Below are 26,891 nucleotides of genomic sequence, written 5' to 3'. Positions count from 1 at the left end.
TAATGGAAATGGTTTTGTATTTCTCTGACAAAGAATATAGACACCCAAGAACAATTACGAAATGCTCTCGAATCTTTGAAGCAACACCAAGAAACTATTAACACGCTGAAAATGAAAATTTCTGAGGAAACTTCCAAGAATTTACATGTAGAGGAAAACATAGGAGAAACTAAGGATGAATTTCAAGAAGAGGTAAAGAGGGTTTTTTGTTGTTGAGTTATAGTAGTTCTTTATGTATTCTGGATATTAACCCTTTATCAGTTGTAGATTTGCAGATATTTTCTCTCATTCCGTGGTTGCTTTTTCACTCTGTCCTTTGATGCACAGAAATTTTTACTTTTGGTTTAGTTCAATTTATCTGCATTTACTTTTGTTGCCTGTGCTTCTGGTGTCACATCCAAGAAATCATTGCCAAGACCCGTGTCACAAAGCTTTTCCCCATGTTTCCTTCTTAGAGTTTTACAGTTTTAGCTCTTAATATTTTAGGTTCTTGATCCATTTTGAGTTGATCTTTGTATATGATGTAATGTAAGGGCCCAACTTCATTCTCTTGCGTGTGGATATCCAGATTTACCAACATCATTTGTTGAAAAAATTGTCTTTTCCCATTGAGTGGTTTGGCATCCTCATCTAAGATCAGTTGGCCATATATGCAAAGGTTTATTTCCGGGTACTCTGTTCTATTCCATTATCTGTATGTCTGTTTTTATGCCAGTACTGCACTGTTTTGATTACTATAGCTCTGTGGTAGGTTTTGAAATCAGGATGTCTAAGACCTCCAATGTTGTTCTTTTCCAAGATTGTTTTTGCTATTTAGAGTCCTTTAAGATTCCATATGAATTTTAGGATAGATGTTTCTATTTCTATAAAAAACAGTTCGATTTTCATAGGAATCTGTAGATCACTTTGGGTGGTACTGACATTTTAACAATATTAAGTCTTTCAATTCATGAACATGAAATATCTTTCCATTTATTTGTGTCTTCCTTAATTTATTTCAGGAATGTATTATAGTTTTCTGCATATACGCCTTTGACTTCTTGGTGAAGTTTATTCCTTAGTAGTTTATTCTTTTTGATGCTATTGTAAATGGAATTGTTTTCTCAATTTCCTTTTTGAATTGTTCATTGTTAATGTATAGAAACACAACTGGGTTTTGTACACTCATATGTTTTTTTAAAAAGTAGACATGTGCAAACAAAAATCTTTAGGATACATTATTAAATTAAAACCAGTCCACACTTCAGTGTAATTAAGATCCAACTAATGTAAATAAGTCTCTATATACATTTGTATCCGAAAACTGTAAATAATGAGCTGCTTTTTCCCATTTACACAATATTTCTGCCTTAGCAAAGGAGCTTCGTCTTTCTCTCTCCCTAAGCTTCAGTCCTTCTCTCCTAGAAAAACATTTTCACTTCCTCTATATCGTGTGTTCTCAGCTTATCTATAATTTGGATCAACCAATGGCCAAAGGCACTTGATCTTGATTTGAAATTTCCTATTTCCACTTTCATGAGGGGAAGGTTTTTCTAAATAAATTTTTGAAAATAAGAGCAACAATCAATAGCTGCTTTTAAATATGTGCACAATGCAATCAGAGGGCCCCATGAGAAGGAGGCAATAGAGGAGAAGTGAGGGAAGACATACACTCACTGGGACCAGCTGGGTCCTGGAGTATTAAGTTCATGCTGAAGCATCCATTTCAATAAAAGGATCTGACTGGGGATTCTCTGTTCATCAGAGGTCCTGGAATCTGGGATAGAAGGCTGAGATCAGCTTGGTCTTACATCATGTTCCTGCTCGAATCCGCATGTAGATAAAGGAGTGGGTCTGGGGATTTCCAGGGGCCCCTCTGTTCATCTGGCCACCACAGAGCTGCACTAATAGGTCTCTCATGAATCACCGTTTGCAATTCTGCTTGATGTGTCTCTCTGGAAATGCAGTTTATCTAGTGTGTCTCAACAGAAATTTTGACCTTTGTAATTAGTAAGCTTATTCTCATATAAAGGACAGAACTTTTTTCTTTAATAATTAGATCTATTAGATTTTACTCCTAACCGTGGTGGCTGAAATACTTCTTAGGCTGTGTTCAGTTTTGAAATGTACCTTGTGTATCATGACAAAACACTTTGTCTCAATCTGCCTTGTCTTTGTGTGCATTCTTTTATTATGCTTAACAGTAGAGATGGCCAGGTTCTGAACTGTGGTATCTGACAGACTATGTGTTCCCCACCTTAATTTCTCACATAATTTGCTCAGTGCTCACTATTGTCAGAAGCTTGTGCATATTGCCAACAATAAGAGGGGAGCTTAATAAAGTACGGTTTGTCCATATCCACTCTAGAGAACAAAGCAACTACTAAAAATTATAATTTGAAGAACTCTATATATGTAAATTCATTATAATTGGTATGTTTAAAATATTTAATGGAAAAAACTGTGAAAGGAAATACTCTGGAATTCTAAGAATGGTTGTGTGAAATTGGTGACATTGGGTGATAGTTTTCTCTTTTTCAAATTTTTTCTAACGTAAGTATAGATTATTGTAAAAACTGTTTAAAACATATGTGGTCAACATGGCGCTGAATGTATTTATTGGGCTAGTATAAGGTTATAGAGTAATACCCTAATTTCATACCATCAATTATAATGTCAGTCTTTGTCTCTCTTTACCAAGGAGTCCACATATTAGGTTACTTTTGTTAAGACTTATTTATGGGTAAATGAATTTATATAACATGATTTTCTTAAGCAGTATAAGTAAAATAACTATTAAGAAAATGTGAATTATGCTGTTATATGAGATCGGTTTCCATCAAAATCATTTTGCCTTCTGTATATAATAAAACTCCAACTTTTTGTGAGTATAACTGCCTCTAAAAGTAAAGATTTGTTGGGAATAGAGGGTAGGGAATGATTTCCAGCTTTTGAAGGAAAGAAAATACAGAGTTTATGGTGGGTTACTCCTTCGTCAAGTCAGGTTAACCCATCATACCTGAAGGTAAGTATTAATTATCAGATGCTGTCCAGGTAGTTCTTATCAGTAAACAGGCACAAGAGCACAGACACTTGTGTTGAAAACCTGGCTCCACCTTTGTAAGTGACCTATTCTGTCTGGGATTCAGTTTCCTCACCTGTTAAATGGGTATAATAACAGAACCTACCTCATAAGGTTATAGCAAAGATCAAATATGTCAATATATGAAATAGTGCCTGATACATAATAAGTAATGTAAATGTTGGCTGCTTTTATAGTTATTAAAATTGTTATTAACTGAGAAATTCTTCTTTAATGCATTTTATTTTAGATGGTTGGCATAGATAAAAAGCAGAATTCGGAAGCCAAAAAAACTCAAGCACCGATTGCAGATGCTGAGGATAATGAGCTAATTGAGCAACAAAGAAAGATATTTTCTTTAATACAGGAGAAAAATGAACTACAACAAATGTTAGAGAGTATTACAGCAGAAAAGGAACAATTGAAGACTGACCTAAGGGAAAATATTGAAATGGTAGGATTTAGCACTGTATACTTGGCAGTATGATTTTGTCTTTGTATGTTTTAGATTTTTACAACATTATTGAAGTACAGTTTATATGCAATGACTGTATCTGATGCAAGTGTACAGTCTGGTGACTTTTGACAAATGTCTACTTGTGTTTCCTCCACTGCAGTCAAGATATAGAACTTTCCCATCACCCCCAAAATTTCCTCAAGCTTTGGACCCACTCAATCCTAACCTCACCCTCTACAGCAAATACTGTCCCGATGTTTCTTCACCTTAGGTCTCCTTGTCTCTTCTAGAACTGCATACAAACAGCATCATATAGCACGTATTCTTTTGTGTCTTCTTTCTACCCTCCCTTTTTATTACTGGGTAGTGTTCCATTGTATGAATAGGCCACAATTTGTTTAGCTTTTCTCCTCCTATTGATGGAAATTTGAGTTATCCCCACTATTGGGCTATTTTGAATAAAGCTGCTGTGAACATTCTTATACAGCTCTTTTTATGAACATATGTTTTTTATTTATCTAGTGTAAGTATCTAAAGGGAATACCTGGGAGGTGTATATTTAACTTAATCAGAATTTACTAGACTGATTTCCAAAGTAGTTGTACCATTTTACGTTTTCACTAGGAAATAAAGAGGATTCTTATGGCTCCACATCCTCACCAGTTCTTCATATTATTGGTGGTTTTAATTTTAACCCTTCTATCGGGTGTGTACTTCATTGTTTTAATTTGCCTTTCCGTGGTGACTAAAGATATTGAGCATCTTTTCATGTGCTTTTGTGTATCTTTCTATAAATTATCTGTTTTTTTCAGTGATGAGTTGTAGATTTCAGTGAACAGGTCTTGTCCATGTTTTGTTAAATTTGTTCCTAAATATTTCTTTTATTTATGCTATTGTTATTTTTTAATTTCATTTTTAAAGTTTTGTTGTTAATGTTTGCCAAGATTCTCAAACTTTTTTTTATGTTTCTATATTTAGGGGCATTATAATGTGTGTAGATCAAAATTAATATTTTGGGAAGTTTACTGTGGATCACAGTAGAACCTGACCTTTTGTGTAATTTTCTACGTTTGTTGGAATTGTCTGTTTGATCAGAAGAGCTAAATGTAAATAAGAATATGACAGACAAAAGTCATATTCTCTTCTCAGTCGCTGGCTTGTAATGTTTTTGTGGTCTTAATAATTGAGAATGTTACTGTTTATATTAAATTAGGATTAGCCCAGGTCCATCTAGCAAAGGATCGCTGCCATTTGGAGCTTGGTATTAATCAGAGCCCAAACCAAAGCCATTTCGGCACATGAAGAGCCCATAACTATAGCCCCATCAGTAAATGAATGCTTAGTCTCTTTTGGCTTAGGGGTAGTAGTAAGTGAGCAAACCTCTCATGATAGAATGCTAACTCCGGTTCTAATTCTCATGATAGGAATGTAAGTTGAACAATAAAGAAACAGCATGAAAAAGCAGATTCTTGACATATACATAATTATAAAGACTAACTTTCTTTTTAAATTAGTCTTTTCCTGTATAGTTTGTAATGATTTCTTCATGTTTAGGCTTCGGTAAATGCTGATTTTTTACCTGATTACATTAATGTAAGCTAGTGTTATTCATTTTAATGTTAACTTTTAAAATTCTAGAGCATTGAAAATCAGGAAGAATTAAGAATTCTTGGAGATGAACTTAAAAAGCAACAAGAGATACTTGCACAAGAAAAGAACCATACCATGATCAAAGAAAAAGAAATCTTTAGGACCTGTGAGAAACTGGCAGAAGTTGAAGAAAAGCTAAAGGAAAAGGTTAATTTTTAAAGTTGTCTTCCTAGTTATTTTTCCTAAGTTGTGTTTTCTTTTATTTTCAGTAATAAATTTTGATTCTGGCAGACCTAAATTCTATAAATGACATCTACCTCTCAAATGAACAGATATTAATGCTAATATTTTGGACAGTTTCAACTCATACTGAGATCTTAACTAATATCCTTTGCAAGGATTATATTAATCTAGAGTCTTTAAATAAGAGAGGGGCCTTGATTCATTTAAACTAATCATAAGATATATTCATTCATCAAATATTCATTGAACACTACCATGGGCCAGGCACTGTTTTGGGTACTTGAGATACATTAGTCAACAAAACAAAGATCCTGCCCTTGTAGAAATGTATTAGTCATTCCCTAAAATGTAAGATTTATTGCTATTACCATTTCTTAGATGTTTGCAATTTTCTGAATCATTTCTTTTATAAAAGTAAGATTCTTTTGTAATATTTATATAAAAACTAAGACTTGTAACAATTGTACTACCCAAGTAATTCTAAAATGCACCCACTGAGATCTTTCTGTGTATTCCAAGAGCAATGCCACATGCATTAGAGATAACATATTGTGGTTTTCACTGTGCTTCTGTGGATTGTTTTTTTCCCTCATATGTGTTCTCTTAAGTCTCATCCCTTCTACTATAACCTAATTGAATTTATTAAAACCTTTTGTCTACTTCACACCCTTAAAGAAGTGAAATCAATAGCCTTATATAAAGTTAATGCTCAGTATTTGTTTGAGCCACCCCATAAGGACCTTACTGGAAGTGAAAGTAGATTACGCAAAAAGATTTTAAGAGAAGAGAAATTATAGTTATTTGGCAGCTATCTATGTGTATTTTATTAGGCTTTTCTTTTTTTAATTTTTCTCTGTTTCACTTTACCTCCTTTACCTAGTGACACCATATTACTTTCCCAAGGCTTCTCAGGTTAAACTCAGCGTAAACTCAGTGTAAACTCAGGTTAAAACAACAAGAATTTATTGTTCTAGAAGCCCAAAATCAAGGTGTTGGCAGGGTCATGCTCCCTCTGAAGGCGCTAGGGAAGAATCCTTCCTCGCCTCCTGCTATCATTGGCTCTCAGCTGTCCTTAGTATTCCTTGGCTTGTAGCTATATCACTCCAATCGCTGCCTCCATCTTCACATGGCCTTCTCTATGTCTCCGTGTGTCCTATTCTGTCTTTTGTAAGGACACTCATTGGATTTAGGGCCCACCCTAATCCATTAGGATTCCTTCTCAATCTTTAACTAACTACATCGGCAAAAACCGTATTTCCAAATAAGATCACATTCTGAAGTTCTGGGTAGACTTGAATTTGGGGTGGGACACTATTTAACCCAATACAGACACTAAGCCTGAAGGTTGCTTTACTTTTAATGCTACTTGTCTGTTTGCATTGCAGTAGTAGGCAGGGCTGTGATAATGATTATTTCAGTTTGATAAAGTACATTTTACATAAGATTTTAAGAGTGTACAGGCAAAATTGTAATTATAAAAATTGTACTTCTTAAGAGCCAACAACTCCAAGAAAAGCAGCAACAACTTCTTAGAATACAAGAAGAAATGAGTGACATGCAGGAAAAGATGAATGAAATGGAGAATTTAAAGAATAAATTAAAGAACCAAGAATTAACAGTGGAACGTCTGGAAATAGAGAAGCTAGAATTGGCCCAGAAACTTTATGAAAGTAATGAGGAAATGAAATCCATAATCAAAGAAAGAAATGATCTGAAGGAATTACAGGAATCATTTGAAATAGAAAGAGACAAACTTAAAGGATGCATAAGAGAAATTGAAGTTACAGTAAGTCATATCCTTTTCTTTCATCTATTAAATGTTTCTTTAAAAACTGAGCCAGTTGGAAAGGGGGAGGTAGTGTTGGAATGATGCTATTATAATATTTAAACTTCACTTGTTAATAAAGGGTCTAGAAACGAAGCAAGAACTGAAAATTGCTCAGATGAATCTAAAAGAACATCAAGAAACTATTGAAGAACTAAGAAGAAATGTTTCTGAAAAGGCAACTCAAATAATAAATAATCAGGACCTACAAAAGTCCAATACTGAATTACAAGAAAAGGTTTGTCTTTTCTTCCTTCCCTCTTCTCCCTGCTTCCTTTCTTTCACCCTAGAAGGAAAGATAAGTAGTAAATAGTGACTGAATTGTATGTGGTTCATTCATTTATTGGATAGTGTATGTTGAGTGTCAAATGTGACAAGTACAATACTAAGTTACAGAAATAAAATGGGAACAAGGTGGACAAAATCTCTGATCATACAGCTTCCTTTGTAGTGGGGAAAGGTAACTGATAAATAAGCAATCAAATGAATAAGATAATTTGAGATAATGGCAAATGCTATGGAGAAAATTAAATGCTGGGATAACTGGACCAACCTTTGTTAATAGCCTACTATATGCCAGGCATTGAAACTATATATATGAATAAGACATTGTTCTTGCTCCCTAATATAGGCACATTAAAAAATACTACTAAAATAAGACCGGGTATAATATAATATTATAATATAATATAATATAATATAATATAATATAATATAATATAATATAATATAATACCAGGTCTTATATTTATTTTTGCTCCAAAAGACGCATTAGAGCTGGTTATCCTGCTAAGTGTTATTTTTGGGGAAACACAGTAGCAGTATGCAACTGACTGAATTAGCGATTTGTTGCTAAAGTGTAAGGATTAGTTCACTTTGGATGTAAGCTGGAGAAAAGGAAAATTATGACAGAAAAGTTACCTAATTTGTTTCAGTAGGAATCAAGGCAAAATGAATCATTAGAAGTTTGTGATCCATGGTAGGCCATGAGGGTTCAAGATCACTTTCATTGCTATGGAAAGTATCCTCATCTTTTTCCTTTAAAAAGTTATAATAATAATCTCCAGATAGTAAACTTGGTATTTTATGAATATTACAAGATCCCAGAGCTTCATGAGGAACAGGAGCTAGTTCCTAACGTGAAAGAAGTCGGCCGTACTCAGGAAACGATGGATGAACTGGAGCTTTTAAAAGAACAATCCAAAACCACCGATTCAACAACACTGGCAAACATAGAAATAGAAAGGCTTAGGTTAACTGAAAAACTTCAAGAAAGTCACGAAGAAATAAAATCTCTAACTAAGGAAAGAGACAACCTTAAAATAACAAAAAAAGCTCTTCAAGTTGAACGTGATCAGCTGGAAGAAGGAGAAACTTTGGCAAAAGTAAGTTTCATCCTTTGCTCCCATTTAGTGTTTTATAAATATCAAGTCTTTGGGAAAAGGGGCAGTTAGTTAAATAAATATTACTACCAATTTTCTTTCTTTTTTTTTTAAGTCAGGTTTATTAAGATGTAATGGAACTAGTAAAATTTAGATGTACAGTTTTGTGAGATTTGCCAAATGTTGTGTAAAACCATCAAAATCATAAATATTTTTATTTATGAAGTAATTGAAAATCGAACTAAAAAGTGCTCATAAATACTTAGAAACTATTGAAACTGACAGAAAATGTTTCAGAGAACACAGATCTTTTCTTAAATATTCAAAATGATTTTTAAACAATGTTATATGACAAGAAGGGATGAAGCCAAAAATACTATTTTTTTCCTTCTTTAAATCTATTCCTCAAGCATCTCATAACGCACTACCGTCTTCCTCACTGATTCAGTCAGAAATCTGGGGTTCACCCCTACAACCATCCTTCCCTCCTCACTCATTCTATGATCCGAGCGCCAAACCTTGTGTATTTTGAGGGTGTGTGTGTGTGTGTGTGTGTGTGTGTGTGTGTGTGTGTATGTGTGTGTGTGTGTAAGAGAGAGAAATCTTCCCACTTTCCTCTCCACTTTGCCAGCACTGTAATCCAGGTCCCTGTTCTCTCTTTGCCTGGCTTTCTGCAATAGCCTCCTAACTGATCTTCCCACATTCATTCTTAAACGTCTCCAGTTTATTACCCATTCACAGTCCAGGTAGTCTTTTCTTCTGAAACTCTTTAATAGCTTCTTGTTACTCTTGAAATAAAGACCTGAATCCCTCGCATGGCCTAGGAGGCCCTGCATCTCAGATCTTGCTGGTCTCTAGCCTTATTTCAGCTCTCTTCCTTCTGCTCATCCTGTTCTAGCAACTCCAGTATATTGCTTGTCCTCATCTTGTGGCTTTCAGATGTTCTGGTCTCCCTGCCTACAGTGTTACTATACCCCCCTTTACCTAACTACCATTCTCATCCTTTAGTTCTTAACTGAAGCTTTCAGTCCTGCAGGAATCCCTTTCTAACCACTCACAGTAGATTAGGTTTGCCACTAATACCCTAGGAGAAGCCAGTACCTCTGTTTTGTAAGATTTGGCATGATGTCTGTTTTCCCCCTAATGTGTCTCAAAAAGGCCAAGATCCTGTAAGTCGCATTTCCTGTTTTATCTCCAGCTTCTAGTAGTATACTCACAGCACAGTGAGCCCTCAATAAATAAGGGCTAAATGCCTGAATAATGGAAGAGTGGGAAACTTGATCTGTAAATGAACCATTGAATCCTGGCTTAATTGTTTTAGAAAGTATCCTAATTTCTTTTCCCCTAAAATAGTGTCTTTGGATACCAACTGTATTGTTTTATGATTCTCTTAAGATCCAAGACAAACAAGAACAGTCCTTCAATATGAAGGAAAAAAACAGTGAAACAACGGAAACAATGAGTGAGATGGAGCAATTGAAGGAGCAACTCAAAACTCAAGAGTCAGCGCTGCTAAGACTAGAAATGGAAAAGCTCGGGTTGTCTGAGAGACTTCAAGAAAGTCATGAGGAAATGAAATCCATAACTAAGGAGAGAGATGATCTACAGAGGCTGCAAGAAGTTCTCCAATCTAACAGCGACCAATACAAAGAAAACATGAGAGAAATCATAGCTAAAGTAGGTTGCATCTTTTTCTCCTTGTATGTGTGGGTTTTTCGGGGTTTTTTTTTTTTTTTTTTTTTTTTTAGTACTTTGTAAGCATATATTTTTGTAGAAACTAAATCTTTGGAAAAGCAAGTTAGAATGTGATGATTATGATGTTTATATACATTTCTTATAATTTCCTCTATTAATAAAAGCACTTAGCAACCGAAGAAGAACTTAAAGTTGCTCGTTGTCACCTGAAAGAACAGGAGGAAACTATTGACAAGCTGAGAGTGAATCTTTCAGAGAGAGAAATGGAACTATCAAGCTTTCAAAAGGAATTAGAAACAACCAATGATGAATTACAGAAAAAGGTAAATTGGGAGTAAAGGAAAAGTGGGAGAAAAACCTGAGGGAGGTAGCTAACTGAATTACGAAGACTACTGTTTACATACTAAATTGTTTTTGGAGAACATCCTGGGTTTTTTCCCTTGGAAAAAAAGACAAATACACATATATACATACATGTACATACATATACACACATACATAAACACATTTTATGCATATGTGTATGTATTTTTTGGCTATTTTATCATTATTTTAAGATGCAAGAACTTCATGAGAAACAGGAACAAGTCATTTGCGTCAAAGAAATCAGTGAGATGCAGGAAAAAATGAGTGAACTGGAAAAATTAAAGGAGCAATTCAAAGCCAAAGATTCATCACTAGAAAGTACAGAAAGGGAGAGACTCGAGTTAACTGAGAGACTTCGGGAAAGTCAAGAAGAAATAAAAATTATAATTAAAGAAAGAGATGAACTGAAAAGGGTGCAGGAGGCCCTTCAAATGGAGAGAGACCAACTCAAAGAAAACATTAAAGAAATTATAGCTGAAGTAAGTTTCCCTCTTCCAATGTTTTTTGGATGCAAAAACAGTTTAAGGGGATAACGATGATATTCACTGTTAAGTCTTATTAATTTTCCTCGAATCATAAAGGGACAGAAAATCAAAGAGGAACTAAAAACTACTTACATTCTTCTGAACGAGTACCAAGAAACTATTAGTACAAGGGATATTTCAGAGAAGACAGATCGAGGAGTAAATATTCAAAGAGATTCAGAAAATTCAGATGCTGAATTACAGGAAAGGGTATGTTTTGTTTTGTTAAGATGGAAAATGACATCTGGTTATTGTATTCCTCATATCAATACGTACATTAGATTAAATGTAAAGATGATTGACTTAGTTTAGAAATAAATCTTTTTCTTTAAAAACTCTGCCTGTGTCCTAATTTGTTATATGATTTTTCTCAGATGCAAGAATTTCAAGAAAAAGAACATCAGCTTCTTAATATGAAAGCTGTAAGTGAGACTCAGGAAAAAATATGTGAAATGGAATATTTGAAGAAACAATTTGAAACCCAAAAGTCAAATCTGGAAAATGTAGAAATGGAGAACATAAGGTTAACTCAGAGACTCCACGAAAACCTTGAAGAAATGAGATCTGTTACAAAAGAAAGAGATGACCTTAGGAATGTGGCAGAGACTCTCAAAGTAGAGAGAGACCAGCTCAAGGAAAACCTAAGAGAAACTGTCATTAGAGTGAGTTACCATCTTTTCCTCATCTAGTAAATAGGACACTGGGTGATGGGGCTTGGTGAGAGTGTAAAATTGGCCCAACATTGGGGAAGGGAGTGGGAGTTATTTGGTAGTATCTTCCAAATATTTTAGTAAATTTATTCATTGACCCAAAAAGTTCAGATGCAGCTATTTATCCAGCACACTTTAGCACAATTGTACAAGATATTTGTAGAAGGATATTCATTACAGCGTGTTGAAAAAATAAAGCAAACAAAAAAAAAATAGGAAAAATTCTGTCTGTTAGTAAGGGACTAATTAAATTCTGTTCCGTGGACTCCTAAGCCACAGATGAAGGATAAGGTCGAGCTGTGGTGTTGATGTGGAAGTGTCCTGGTAGGGAAGAGGGAAAGTTGCGGAGTAGTACATCTAGCATGTGTTAACATCTAAAAGTCACTTAGAGAATGAGCACGAGCATAAGGAGGGAGGGGAAGTTTTACTTTGTACCCTGTATTTTTCTACACATTGTTTGAATTGTATTACTGTGAGTGTATTATCTTCTTTCTCTAATAATAAAGGACCTAGAAAAACAAGAGGAACTAAGAGTTGTTCACATGCATCTGGAAGAGCGCCAGGAAACGATTGATGAACTCAGAGAAGTTGTTTCCAAGAAAACAGATGAAATAGCAAATATGCAGATGGATTTGGAAAACAAAAACACTGCCTTAAAAGCACAGGTATTTTTGTTTTTAAGTTGTTACTTTAGTAACAGAATTTGAATCAAGTCTTTTGTGCAATGAAACAGGATATGAATTAGCCTAAAACTGAAGACAAGTCGAGATTTACCTATATAATTTAGAAATTATTATTTGGTTTTTTATCAATATGTATCTCTATCTTAATTCATTGTATGATTATCTCAAGATCCAAGAACTTCAGGAAAAAGAACATCAACTTCTTAAGATAAAAAATGATCTCAGGGAAAATATGTATCAAACAGAGCAATTAAAGAAGCACTTGGAAGCCCAGAATTCAGCCCTGGAAAACATAGAAACAGAGAAGTCAAGGTTGACTCAGAAACTTCATGAAAACCTTGAAGAAATAAGATATGTGACTAAGGAAAGAGATAGCCTAAGAAGAATGGAGGGAACCCTTAAAGTAGAGCGAGACCAACTCAGGGAAAGCCTTAGAGAAACAGAAGCCAAAGTAAGTTACACTAATACCTTTTCCTAGTGAACAAATGTGTTTTCCTGACAGCAGTGAACTCTTCTTTGATATAAACATACATAATCACACACATAAACAACAAGGTTGTTCATGGTAGCAATTTGTAAAAAATTGGAAACAATCTAAATGTCCATCAGAAGGAAACTGAGTACATATGAGCAATAAGTCAGAATACTATGCAACAGGTTTTTAAAAAAATTAAATAGATTTGAGTGTCCTCATTTGGAAGCCCAAAATAACTCTTACTGGGAAAAACAAGCTATAGAATAGTATGTGTATAATGTGTTTGTCTCTGGAAAGTAGGAGTAGGTAGTGGGGAGGGGAGGAGAGGAGAGGGGAACGCTTATCACATTCTAACAACAAAGATACAGAGTAAGAAGTAATAGTTTTATTATTTTTATGAAGAAAATGTGTCACTTTCATTTAAAAAAATACTAGTTAAAGAAGTAATAGTTTTATTTTTACTAAGAAAATATATAATTTTCATTAAAAAAGTACTAGTTAATGTTAAGATACGTCACTGTTCTTAAAATTTCTCTAACAATAAAGGACATGGAAAAGCAAGAGGAACTAAGAGTTGCTCACATGCATTTGAAGGAGCACAGGGAAATGACTGATGAACTCGGGGATTGTTTCGGAGAAGATAGATGAAATAGCAAATATGCAAATGGTTTAGAAAATTCAAATACTAAATTACAAAAACAGATATGGGGAGGGATGTTTTCATTGGTTATCTGCTTTATTTTTGCCTGGAATCCACTGGGGATGAAAAATGGTTTAGCCACATTGGAAAACAGCTTGGCAGTTCTTACACTAACGTATACCTACCTAGGGCTTGTATTTCTACTCCTTGGGTATGTATGTAAGAGAAAATGCATACTTCAGCATAAAGGTGTGTACGAGAATGTTCATAGCAGCTCTAATCATCATAGCGAAAAATTGAAACCAACTCGAGTGCCTTCAATGGGAGGATGGATAAATACATTGTGATTTATAAGATCAAAAGCAGGCAAAACTCATCAGGATGATAAAAGTCAGAATAATGGTTAGTTGTAGTATGGGGCATGCAGCAACTTTATGGGGATGTTAGAAAGGTTCTATGGTTTAATCAGGGTTATGAGTACATAGATGTGTCCATATGTCCAGAATAATTGAACTCTATACACTTAAGAATAGAGCACTTAGGTATATTATAACTCAAAATAATTTCTGTGTGGAATTAAGTAGAATATTCATAAGAGAGACATGGGAAGATTGTTTTCTTAATTGAGAAGTTATTCTGTATCCTTCCCTTAAAAACCATCTGTATCCTAACATGTTATTTTTTGATCATCTTAAGGTCCAAGAACTTAAGGCAAATGAACATGAACTCTTTAAGTTAAAAGAAGATGTCCGTAAGACACAGCAAAAAATGTCTGAAATAGAGCGATTGAAGAAACAATTCAAAACTCAAAGTTTAACTCTGGACAAAATAGAAATGGAGAACTTAAATTTGGCTCAGAAACTTCATGAAACCCTTGAGGAAATGAAATCTGTAACGAAAGAAAGAGATAATCTGAGGAGAGCAGAAGAGATTCTCAAACTGGAGAGAGACCAACTCAAGGCAAACCTACAAGAAACCATAGATAGAGTGAGTTGTGCTCTTTCTTCCTATCCAGTAAACATGTTTTTAATCCAAGAAACTTCCTTCTTTGTGAATAAATGATGCTGTTGGTGAAATGTAAACATTATAGCCTTTTAGGAGTATAGTTTGACAACATCTTATTAAAAATCTATGAGCGTATGCATTTGGCACAGCAACCCCACTTGTAGGATTTTATCCTACCAATATATTCACACATTTGGGCAGAAATGCACCAGTGTTTACTATAGCATAGTTTGTGCTGAACAAAATCTAGAAGCAGTCCGAGTGTCCACCAGTAATGCCCTGCCTAAGTGGGGGTTCATCTGTATAAATGAATACTAAGCATAAGAATGGGGCATGTGATGCTGATTTAGAAAGGTGACCGAGTAGTAAGAAAGATGAAAAAAGTAAGGGGCAAAGTTCACCAGGGAGCAGGACTGAGGTGGCTGAGGCTCACGACAGGAACTTTTTCTCCTTCTGCTCTGTTCTAATTTAAGCGTGGTATGGTGGTGGTTTAAATTATAAGCATGCATGTTTAAGATTTTAATTTCTCATTAAGAAAGGTAATGTGCCTTTACATCATCATATTTCTTAATTTCTTCTATTAATAAAGCATCTGGAAACACAACAGGAACTAAAAATTGCTCATATGCAGTTGAAAGAGCACCAAGAAACTATTGATAAATTCAGAGAGAGATTTTCAGGAAAAACAACTCAGATTTCAAATATTCAAAAGGATTTAAGTAAATCAAAAGCTGAATTACAGAAAAAGGTATGTGTTGTTTTGTCCTTTTGGGAGTGTCCAACATTATTTGTGGAATGAGAAAGGATATAGATACAGATATGTAGACGTAGATTTATATGTACATACATATATAACAAATAGACACTAGTTTCCTTCCTTGAAGGAATTCTGTTTGCATTCTAACTTGTTTTATAATTATCTCAAGATCCAAGAACTTCAGAGAAAAGAGCTTCAGCTTCTTAAAATGAAAGAAGGTGTCAATAAAACTCATAAAAAAATGAATGAAATGGAACGATTGAAGAAGCAATTTGAAGCTCAGAATTTATCTATGCAGAGTATGGAAATGGATAACTTAAACTTGACTAAGAAACTTCATGAAAGCCTTGAAGAAATAAGAATTGTAGCTAAGGAAAGAGATGAGCTAAGGAGGATAAAAGAGTTTCTGAAAATGAAAAGAGACCAAAACAGAGAAACATTAAGAGAATTGATAGCTAGAGTGAGTTCAGAATCTTCCCCTACCTAGTAAATATAAGAATCAAGCTTTTCAAAAAAGGTTAACAATGTTTTGTTTTGTTGTTGTTTTTCTGGAGGTGTCTAGAAACAGTAAAGGATAATGGGGAAACCATAAGTATAATTTTCACACAAATAGAAAATACGGTTTTAAAAGAAGCCAAAATGTTTTTTTAGAAAATACCATTTTAATTCTTTAGTTTTAAGAAAAGATTTGTTTTTTTTTTTCTTTTTTTTTTTTTTCTTTTTTAATTTTTTTATTGGGGAAGGGGAACAGGACTTTATTGGGGAACAGTGTGTACTTCCAGGACTTTTTCCAAGTCAAGTTGTTGTCCTTTCAGTCTTAGTTGTGGAGGGGGCAGCTCAGCTCCAGGTCCAGTTGCTGTTGTTAGTTGCAGGGGGCGGAGCCCACCATCCCTTGTGGGAGTCGAACTGGCAACCTTGTGGTTGAGAGTCCGCTGGCCCATGTGGGAATCGAACCGGCAGCCTTTGGCATTAGGAGCACGGAGCTCTAACCGCCTGAGCCACCGGGCCAGCCCAAGAAAAGATTTGTTAAATAAAGCAGACTATTTTCTTCAATGTAATTTTCAAAAAGGTTTTAAAACCAGGAAGTAGCATTATTTTCAATGGAGAAATATTTGAAGGACTAGATTTGTATAAGATTAAACACCCCCATTTCACTATTTCTAGATGATAGAGTTTTACACATGGACTCAGTGAGGTTAGAAGGGAAAGGCAAGATGAATATAAAAAAGGAAGTTCTTCTAGTATGACTATTTAAATTGAATATCTAAAAAGTAACATAAAATTCAGAACTAAGAAATTGTATGAAATCTATAAAAATCTTTTTCATTCTCATATATCAAGAATAAAGTAGAAAACAATATCATTTGCAATCTCAATAGAAACATCAGATACGTGGAAATCATGTCATTTTGGCCTTAACTAGATTTATGAGAGATTTAAGTCATTAACAAATATTTTTTGAAGTTAGTCATTCTTCTGGGTACTGTAGTGATGTAGATAAACAAGTGGAAGAAAATGTTTTGTACTTTTAATCAGAAACACAAAATGTAAACAGGATATGAATTTTCTATTCCAAGGTGCTGGGAAGAATATCTGAATTGGGCTTGGAACACCATAGCTAGTACAGGTGGTTTTGCTAGTATGTTTAGTTGGCAGCAGTGATTCCAATGCAGAGATTTGGAAAAGTAGGAATCGGAGATAAATCAACAACCTAATTTGCAACTATGAAAGTTACAGGAACAAATTCTATCTCCAAAAAATAAGTGTTTCTCCCTTTTTTTTTTCCCCAATGAATTGAGGTCACTTACTACAAGACTTAGTGGTACTATCATTCATTTTCTGACCATTTGTAACATTGTTTTTGATTTACAAGTGTAATATTCCATTATTGAAACTTGATATAAAATATGTAATAGAAAAAGTATAAGTACCTGTGAATGTAGTTATAGTGGAAGCCTTGTTTATTTCTTTGTGTCAAAGCAGGACCAACAGAACCACAAAGAAGTAGTAAAATATGAGAAAAAGTTACTGTGTGATGGAAAACAGCACCTTACCGAAAGCCTGAGAGAAAAGTGCTTTAGGATAAAAGTAAGTGCCCCCTTTTAAAATTACAGATGAATATTGGTACCCTTCAAAGGCCTGTGGAATCAAAGGAACCTCTGTGGAATGAATAGGTAATGCTCAGTATGTTTCGAAACTTTCTAGTGTAGGTACATGTACGTATATAGATAACACATAAACAAAACAGTGGAGGCTTGTGCTTTTCAGGCCTCACTGATAAGGTGATATTTGAGCAAATACCTGAAAGAGGATAAGGATTGAGCCATACAGGTGTCTGCGGGACACGCAGTGCAGGTAGGGAGGATAGCGAGTACTAAGTTCCTGAGGCAGAGCCTGCCTGGGGGGTTCCAGAACATCAAGAAGGGGGAAAGCTAGTAAGAAATGAGGTCAGAGAGTTAAAGGGGGAGGAGGCAGGCTGTGCGAGCTTAAAAGGACTTTGGGTTTTACTCTGAGGGAGATGGAGAGTTCTGACCACGCAAAGAAACATGATCAGACGTACATTTTAAAGGGATGACTCCGACGGCTGCATTGAAAATAGACAGTGGAAGCCAGAAGACTATTTGTAATCCAGGCAAAGAGAGGGTGGCTCGGCCAGGAGAGGTAGCAGTGGAAGTAGGGACAAGTGTTTGGATTCTGTCACAGAGAGTAAAACCAACAAGGTTTACTGTTACCCCTACTGGAATGCAAGATCCCTAAAGACTGTTTTGTGTTGTTTATGGCTGTACTACTTAGCACATTCCTGAGGGAAGTCAGCATTCAGTATGTATCTATTAAAAGTACAAATAAATGATTTTATAGCACTGGTCCATGTCATAGTGTGATTTATCCTACAGCCAAAGGCAGGAATCACCTCTCCAACATCCCAGGTTAATGAACATCCAGCTTTTCCTTAACTGATGACAAAGAGAGCTCATTACTGTCAGAAGCCCTTTGTGCTGTTGTTTAGCACCCTGAACTAAACTTTTTTTAGATTATTGTAGCAACTTGAACCAGTGTGTTTCTCCACTGATACTCAGACTGGTAACCCCTGCCTACGTTCTACTCTTTAGAGCTCACGGGCCCAAGCTTATTGAGTGTCTACCACATGCCAGGCGCTGTACTTGGTGCTTTACCTCATGAGACAGGGATTTTTTGCTCCATTTATAAACAAAGAAACTGAGGCCCAGAGAGGAAATTTAGTAATTGCTCAAGGTCACATAGCTAGTAAGTTGGTAGAATCAGGATTTGAAACCAAATCTAAGTTTAAAACTTGGATATAGAAGCATATCTACAAATATCTACAAATATACTTTTACTTCCATTAATGTGTAATGTGTGTATATATTTTATACATTACATAGATATAGATATTATATATTTTACTTCTTTGTCCTAGGAAACTCTGTGGCAATTACTGTAGTCTTTATTTTGTAGTTGAGAAAATGTCTCAATGATTTCCCCAGTCAGGAAATGGCAGAACTAGAATTTGAACTTGCTGATAAAAGATTAGAAAACACAGATTCTAGGCAAATAGAAAGGTGTGAAGAGGCCGTTTATCAAGCTAGTAAACAGCTTGTTTGATTCTTGGTCACGTGTTTTATATGCTAACTTGGTCACGTGTTTATATGTAAACATAACCTAGCATTTAGCCTTGAGCCACCATACACGCTAGATTGAATTCACTCAAATTTCTTTTCAGACTTTGCAGATGCTCATTCAAATCATGGATGTTTAAAAGACTAAAAGAAATGTATCAAAATGATAACAATGGTTGTTTCTGGATTTCTTTGTTATATTTGTTGAAATTTGTTTAATTCCTATAATAATTACATATTTCTAATCCAAGATCAACAATAAGTTTCCTGTTTTTTTTTTTAACAAAAAGGTCTTCATTTATTACTCTCCTACAGAAAATGTTAAAGCATAAGTTTTGTTACAATTCTAAGGCTAGAACTATTTATTATTAAATTAGAATGATTTGTTAAATTCAATGAATTCTAATTTTCTCTAGGACCTTCTGAAGAGATACTCAGAGATGAATAATCATTATGAGTTCTTACATGGATTGTCTCTTGACTTGGAGAAGGAGATTGAAACCCAAAAAGAGCTTTCAGTTGAAGTAAAAGCAAACCTCTCACTTCCATATCCACAAAGCAAACACATTCTAAAGCTTCTCACTGTAAACCAGAGGTGTTCCATGGAATTCCATAGAGTCATGAAGAAACTTAAGGTACCACCCTTTTTAGTGATATCTTTGTAAATGTTGCTGTAAATTTCAGTTACAAACTTCAGTCTATTTAAATCCTGATTTGGGTTGGCATATACTGCTACTTAGTGTGTTTACTACTGAATTAAATGTTATGTGGGTGTAACAATAGTATATGCATGATTCTCAGGGCACCTAGAACCTGGAGTAAAACCTGGGCTCTGCCTTCGGGTCTGCACACTGTGTCAAGGTGCTTGAGAGACAGGCATGAATAACATCTCAAATATATCAGAGTCCAACAGGTGAAGCAAACATAGAAACAGGTGACAAGTACAGTGATAGAAGTATGTGCGGGTCATAAGATACAGCAGAAAAAAATTAAAGAAGATAAGACTAGTGGAAGACAGACTCAGTCAATAAAGTTTGGAGGGAGTTCATGTGTAGGTGATGGGCTGCCATTGGACAGTTATTTTAAGTGGTGGCAGTAGCATGATTAGATTGCCATTTTAGATACTTCACTGTAGACCAAGAAGAAATGAGTTTGCGAGGGATAAGCCTAGTGGCAGAGAGAACAGACGAGCGGCAGGTACAGTTATCCAGGTGAGATATTATGGGTGACTGTACTACTAGGAAAGGATTCATAGGGATGGAAAGGATGAAAAAAATTAAATATTTAGCAGCTTAAAATAGCAGGTCCATGTGATTGATAGTGGAAGTAAGAGAGAGAAGTTTGGATGGCATCCCAGGATTTGGGCTTAGCCAGGTTGGTGGAAATGGTACCTTTAATGACATAAAGAAAAAGGGAAGAGGAGCAAAACAAAGTAGGCGAGGCAGGAGGAGAGATCAGGTATTTAGTTTGAGATGTTTGAGGTAGAAATACCTGTAATGGACCATCCAAGCCGAGAAACCAAGTAGGCTTTGAGCTGTGCATCTGAGGATTGTCAGGAGAAAAGTCAGGACTAAAGATAAAGATTTGGGATTCCTCAGCATGTATATGATAGGTAATACAATATGTGTGAGTAAGGTTACCCAGAAAGCATAACAGAAGAGTAAGAGCCTTGGGATAAGAAGAGAACTCTGAAAACAGTAAATTTTCAAGAGGCAAAGACAGAAAAGAGAGCAACACATGGGTTCAAGGTTGGAAAAGTCAGAGAGACAGGAGAGAACCAAACAAAAGTGCTATCACTCGGGTCAGTGGAGGAGAGAATGTCAGACAACTCAGACAGCCAGAATATGGACTGAAGAGGTCACCTCAGTTCGTTGACAGTAGAGCTCATTGGTGACCTTTATTAGAGCAGGTTTGGTTGAGTTTTAAGGAAGAGGCCAAATTATAAGAGAGTAAGGAATAGTGAAAATTGGGGAAGCAGGAAACAGATGTCTGCCCTACCTAGTTAGATTGCCCCTCAGGCTCTGATAGTGTTTCACAAATCCTGACAATCTGTTATCCAGAACTTATTCTTGAGGTCCCTGGAACATATGGCATTCAAATTATTGTCACCTTGAAGCCAAACATCTAAATATGCTTGAGGCATGGCACACCCATTGTTGGTCACCAAACCAATGTGGGCAGAAGGGGATGTTGAAAATGAATCTCAGGTGACTAGCTGGGAAACCTGAGTGATTGGTAATATAATTAACCGAAAAGGGGGCAATAAAGAAAGGTGGGCTTTAGGGGGGAAAATCATGTTACATTTTAAACATATTGGATCTGTGGTACTTGTAGGACATCCATGAGGTATATACCCAAGTAGGAAGTCAGAAGTAAGGAACTAGAAGCTATTCTTCCAAGATGCTGAGAGGAGAAAATTAGGGATAGAGAGAGGCTCCTTCTTCCTCACTTATCAGAGGATATAGATAAACAAGAGATGCCATTTCACCTTTAGTTTTAAGGATTTAAAACATCCTCTAAAAGTGATAAAAGTGTCATTTTCCAATGTGTTTGTTTCTCTACAAGTATGTGTTAAGCCATGTTATAATGATAAAGGAAGAACAGCATGAATCCATCAATAAATTTGAAATGATTTTTATTGATGAACTGGAAAAGCAAAATGAACTACTAACTAAAATTCAGCACCTTACACAAGACTGTGATGTACCATCCAGAGAATTAAGGGACCTCAAATTGAGCCAGAAGATGGATCTACAAATTGAGGTATAATTTATTTTAAATGTATTTAATTAGATTTTAAGCCTTTTTAGCTAGTAGAAATGTATCTTGTCATATGCGTAGAGGCATTTTCATTTATCAAAAATTAAAAATATGTTGCAGAACGACAGCTGGCCAAATGTAAAGAGTACAAAGTGATAGACTAGACTCATTTCAGGACTCCACAGATACAGAAAGAAAGACTTAATATCAGCAAGTGGGAATTCATAGAACTCCAGAATAATTTCTACATGTCTTCCAAAACTTCCTAGGCCTTTGCCCAGGAGTCAGAAATGTTTGTTGCACCAACTCCACATGAAATGTCGTGCTTTCAGCAAGTACTGTGAGGCCGGCATCTCATTCCTAACACACGTGTAAGGCCTGCTCTCTGTGCAGAAAAGCTGCATCCAGAAGCAGTTCATATATTGTAATTGTTAGCCACATTTATAGTTTTCACAGGTTTTAATTCTAACAGGCAGAATTGGTAGACATGCCTCTGTTACACAGCATATATTTTATTATTCAAATAACTGGAATAAGGTTTTAAATTAGAATTATATTTCCAGTATAACTAGAAAAACTAAAACTATATTTACTTCAAAATATTAAGAATGAGAGCTCAATAAGGTATTTTCCCCTTTTGATATTTGTATGCTATTTAGATAAAAACTTTCCTAATGTTCAGGCATTTCAATACTTCTTTTTTAATACAGGAAATTCTCAGAGATTTTTCAGAATGTGACTTTCACAGCATAAAGACTGAATTTCAACAAGTATTAAGTAATAGAAAAGAAATGACCCAGTTTTTGGAAGAGTGGTTGAATACGCATTTTGATATAGAAAAGCTTAAAAGTGGCATCCAGGAAGAAAATGATAGGATTTGTCAAGTGAATAACTTCTATAATAACAAAATAATTGTAAGTAGTAATTTTTATTGTGCTACATCATTCTTTTTGTTGTTGTTTGCTTTACTTTTTCTACCTCATTAAAAGGACTTAGAGCAACTGGATTTTAAAGATTTTCTTTCATTTATTCGTATATGTTTTGTGAAAAAAATTGACTATGTAAAGCACATTCTTCCTCTAACATTATGCTGCCTTAAGATACTTAAATAAATCAATTTGTACTCGTAAAGAAGGTAACAGAATCTTAGTGTGTAATATAGTGGGTTTCCACTTGTGAAATCTTGAATCCTCTTGCTATTCTCCTTTCCTTTCTCACTTTTCACTCCTTCTGTAGGAATTGAGTCTTGTCCCCAGGTAGCCCCAGACAGGTGAGACAGGAGCCTCTTTCAGGGCTACAGGCAGCTACTTCAGTAAGGCCTTGTGCTTTTCCTGTCAGTGGGTCACCATCATATGTGCTGATCCTTCAACTTGAGGTTCAAAAATGTGGTTTGTGTCATTGTTCCCAATGTGATTGGCCCTAGTAGACAAATTCATAAGAATCAACATTGCTTTTAAGATCAGTTTATTAATTTGTTTTACCTTCCACTGATCAGAATATTATTTCTGCTTTCTGAAGTAATCCTTACTTCATATACCTGATAAATAAAGTAGGTAGTAATCAGAAAGTTGCTTGTTATATATATGCAAAGGGAACTAGATGAATAGTATAGATTCTAAAATTGGTTTTATATTTCATGTGTTTGGGTGGTTTTTTCCAGGCACTTTGATTTCATCTGGAAACTATACTTAAATCACATTGAAATATAGATAATGTTTAATGGATAGTTCACCTCATTTGTTGATTACCTGAAGCTAACAAAACAGTAAATGAACTTTTTAAAAAGTCCACCATTAATAGAGAAAACCATAAAAACCAATGTTTAGACAAGATAATCTCCATATAATTCAGTTTTTCTTGTAATATTGAGGGCACAGTTGTGATTGGAAAGCAGGGATTTCTACTGTATACATCAACATGGATATGTGGCTTCTGCCAGCACCCTGAGAGTAGGAATTGGTAACTTTGTGTGATGTGAAGTCAGTAGTCCAGAGCCAAGGAGAGTCCAGGGTGCCAACAAGAATACAGTTAATTTAGGATCCAAGTCTGACAGAATGACCATAAAGCCACAGACTTGTAGATAAGACCAATAAGACATTTGTGATGAGAGCAAAAAGAATATCCCATAGTAATGAGGAAGTAAAAAGGATGATCTGAGTCATTTCAGAGTTAGTTAGCCTTTGAAGTAAAAGATGGTATTGATTGTTATTCCCTGCACAGAAATGTAAGATTTTCAGATTAAATACCAAAAGTCAGTGAATTCTTTTTCCTATTAACACTGAGGTTTGTAATGAAACAAGAAAATTGATTGTTGTTAAGTTTACTGGGTGTGCTCTGCAATTAGATGTCAGTTAATGTTTTGTTAACATCCATAATACAAATAGTGACTTGAACCTCAAATTTCTCTTCATATGTTAGTACTGATCTAATAGCAAGATTATCACCTTGAAAATGAATCTGTATCCTCTCCAGTCCTTATTCTTTTATCATCAACATCCAACATCTTCTGAAATTTCAGGAACTGATGCAAACCACAAAGAGTGTTCACATTCTTTTATGTTCTTCACATACTGTTCTAGAGTGTTCCGAAAATGAATTTCAACATATACCTTATCCTAGAATTATCGCATTTTTTCATAGTGTTTTAAAAAAATATATGTAATTCATTTTAAAGCTATAATGGTATTTTTATTATGCTATAGGCTATAATGAATGAATCAACAGAGTTTGAGGAAAGAAATTCTACCTTAGCCAAAGAATGGGAACATGACCTGAAATTAATGAAAGAGGAAAATGAAAAACTGTTTAAAAACTGCCAAACTTTGAAGATCTCTCAGACGTCTGTTGCCCCTGTTCATCCTACTACACAAGATGATTCGAATCTTCATGTTACATCAAGAGCTACACAAGTAACCACAGAGGTATGTAATTTTTTTATATTTTTGAATTTGCAGCTTCATCACAGAGGTAAAGCTGTATTGTATATAACATTTCAGAGCAGAATTATAATATTGAATGTATTTATTAAGGAACACGGACCATCTTTGTGTGTGTTTGAGGAACTTGTTTTTTAAATACAGTTCTATCATGCCTGTCATTAACCTAAATTATCCATAAAGCTAGACATTTTTTAAGATCTTCCCTTTGAATTATAAAACAGAAGTAACTCATAGCTTAATTTGAATCATAGATATATATGCCATTTATGGCATTATTACCCTTCATTATAAATTTCCTAAATCGTGACTTTTCTTTCAAGCCATAATCTGTGTCTGGATACAGCATTAGCTTAGAGGGAAAGAGCAATTTCGCTTTTCTCCAATTGGCATCAATGTCTTTAATATTGGTTAATATTATAATCAAAGTAAAAATATAAAAAGCTAAAAAATATAACAGATTTCTAATGCAGATTAACCAAAAATTGATGCATTATTTGAATAATGCAATTACTTTATTAACTACCCTTACTTGAGAGTCTGTAAGCAAATACGATGTTTTATTTTTGTTAGCCTACAAAATGACTTAGTGGGGAACCCAAAAGTAAATTTATCATTTTTATCAAAATAAATACCTATAAATCATCATCCATTAGTTTAATAATTACCATTGGAAACTTGAAGAACCTGAATATACAGTTTATCGATTTGCTGATTACTACAGACCTCAATCAGCTAGCAGAGGTAAAAGTAGTGGCACGATGAAACCCACCTACCAAAGCAATAAGATAAAGAAGCAGAAGGAAATTCCATCTTCAATGACCCCAGGAAAAATACCGTGCCAGATAAAATATATGCTTAGTTTGGTATTGATGCCAAATTAGAGTAGCGTAGCGTAGTTCGGTAATGATTCAGGAATAGACAATGGAACAGAATAGAGTTCAGCAGTACACCCAAGTAAGTATGAGAATTTAGTGTATGATAATGGTAACATTCAGCTCAGTGGGGAAAAGATGATGTACTTAATATTTGATTCAGAACAATCATCTGGCAGAAAATAGGTCTGGATTCCTACCTCACTCATTCAACAAAAATATATTCTAGGTGGGCCAGAAAGAAACAGACATTCTCCAGGAAAACCTATATGAGTGTGCATGAGAATAATCTTACAAACATGAACAAATTCAAGTGTTTTTGTACTTGGAAAAACTGGAAATAATCTAAATGTTCATTTGATGGGTTAACTAATTTATGCTATTTCCATGAAACAGGAAATAAGGAAACAAAAATGTAAGAGATCTGTATGTATTGATAATGGAAAGATCTGGAAAATACATTGTTAAGTTAGAAAAAGAGACAGAACTATATATTTAGCATGTTTCTATTGTGCGTATGACTGACTTTTTAAAACTATATTCATATATACATAGATACATATGAAAAATTGGTGGAATGATACACTTGAAAATGTTTAGTAGTCATTGCTTTAGGGTCAATTGGGGGTCTGAGATGGGAAAACTTACTCTTTATTATATGCCTTTAAATTTTTCCACTTGTATATTTCAATTTAAAATCTAGGTAATAAATATAAAGAGAAAGATATGTTATGTGTATTACTTGAAAGAGTCAATTAACAAATGTACGTTCTTTAAGTAATATTAATTTAAAATGTGAGTGCCGATTTAATATGCTTAGCAATGTGCTAATAAGTAAATAAAATAAACGCTAAACATTATAATATAAAATTTGGGCATTTTTTAATCCAAAAATCATCAGCTTTTAAATGAAAAAATAATACATGTGTAAATTGAGTAACATTTGGCTTCTCTTCTCTCCTTTGTTTAATGGAATCTGTGAAAAATTAATACCTATATATGATCATCTTTGTCTTAAACTTACAGTGATTCTGTCTTTATGACAGAACTTACGTATGTGTGCTTTTTCTGATAGAAAATTCAAGAGCTGGAAACTTCACTACTTAAAGCTAAAGAAAGTGCTAAGCATAAGGAAGGCAAAATTATAAAGTTGCAGAAAGAACTTGAAAAGACTAATGACGTAATAGCAAAACTTCAAGCGCAAGTTAATGAATCAAATAAATGCTTTGAACAAGCAAAAGAAATGATCCAAGTACTTCAGGTAACTTAAAC

The 26,891-nt window shown here is 34.7% G+C and overlaps 1 protein-coding gene across 2 annotated transcripts in view; it reads left to right on the top strand.

The window, feature by feature from the left end:
* CENPE (centromere protein E) overlaps positions 1-26,891 on the top strand; it is a 65,113-nt gene that overhangs the window by 28,604 nt on the left and 9,618 nt on the right. The window contains exons 24-44 of one of the 2 annotated variants that reach the window (XM_033106799.1): positions 34-192; positions 3,312-3,515; positions 5,157-5,315; positions 6,847-7,137; positions 7,259-7,414; positions 8,277-8,561; positions 9,954-10,235; positions 10,418-10,576; positions 10,811-11,098; positions 11,201-11,353; positions 11,518-11,805; positions 12,360-12,518; positions 12,706-12,987; positions 14,348-14,638; positions 15,246-15,404; positions 17,397-17,501; positions 19,465-19,683; positions 21,614-21,811; positions 22,519-22,722; positions 24,511-24,729; positions 26,695-26,880. In XM_033106799.1, the coding sequence (XP_032962690.1) occupies positions 34-192; positions 3,312-3,515; positions 5,157-5,315; positions 6,847-7,137; positions 7,259-7,414; positions 8,277-8,561; positions 9,954-10,235; positions 10,418-10,576; positions 10,811-11,098; positions 11,201-11,353; positions 11,518-11,805; positions 12,360-12,518; positions 12,706-12,987; positions 14,348-14,638; positions 15,246-15,404; positions 17,397-17,501; positions 19,465-19,683; positions 21,614-21,811; positions 22,519-22,722; positions 24,511-24,729; positions 26,695-26,880 (4,446 nt within the window). Of the gene's footprint in view, positions 1-33; positions 193-3,311; positions 3,516-5,156; positions 5,316-6,846; positions 7,138-7,258; positions 7,415-8,276; positions 8,562-9,953; positions 10,236-10,417; positions 10,577-10,810; positions 11,099-11,200; positions 11,354-11,517; positions 11,806-12,359; positions 12,519-12,705; positions 12,988-14,347; positions 14,639-15,245; positions 15,405-17,393; positions 17,502-19,464; positions 19,684-21,613; positions 21,812-22,518; positions 22,723-24,510; positions 24,730-26,694; positions 26,881-26,891 lie in introns of both variants that reach the window. The other variant, XM_033106798.1, reaches the window with a different exon arrangement.

Source organism: Rhinolophus ferrumequinum, chromosome 5 (assembly GCF_004115265.2).
Source record: "Rhinolophus ferrumequinum isolate MPI-CBG mRhiFer1 chromosome 5, mRhiFer1_v1.p, whole genome shotgun sequence".
NCBI classification, from domain to species: Eukaryota; Metazoa; Chordata; class Mammalia; order Chiroptera; family Rhinolophidae; genus Rhinolophus; species Rhinolophus ferrumequinum.
Note: the sequence above shows the minus strand (reverse complement) of the source record. Positions and strands in the feature narration are given on the sequence as shown.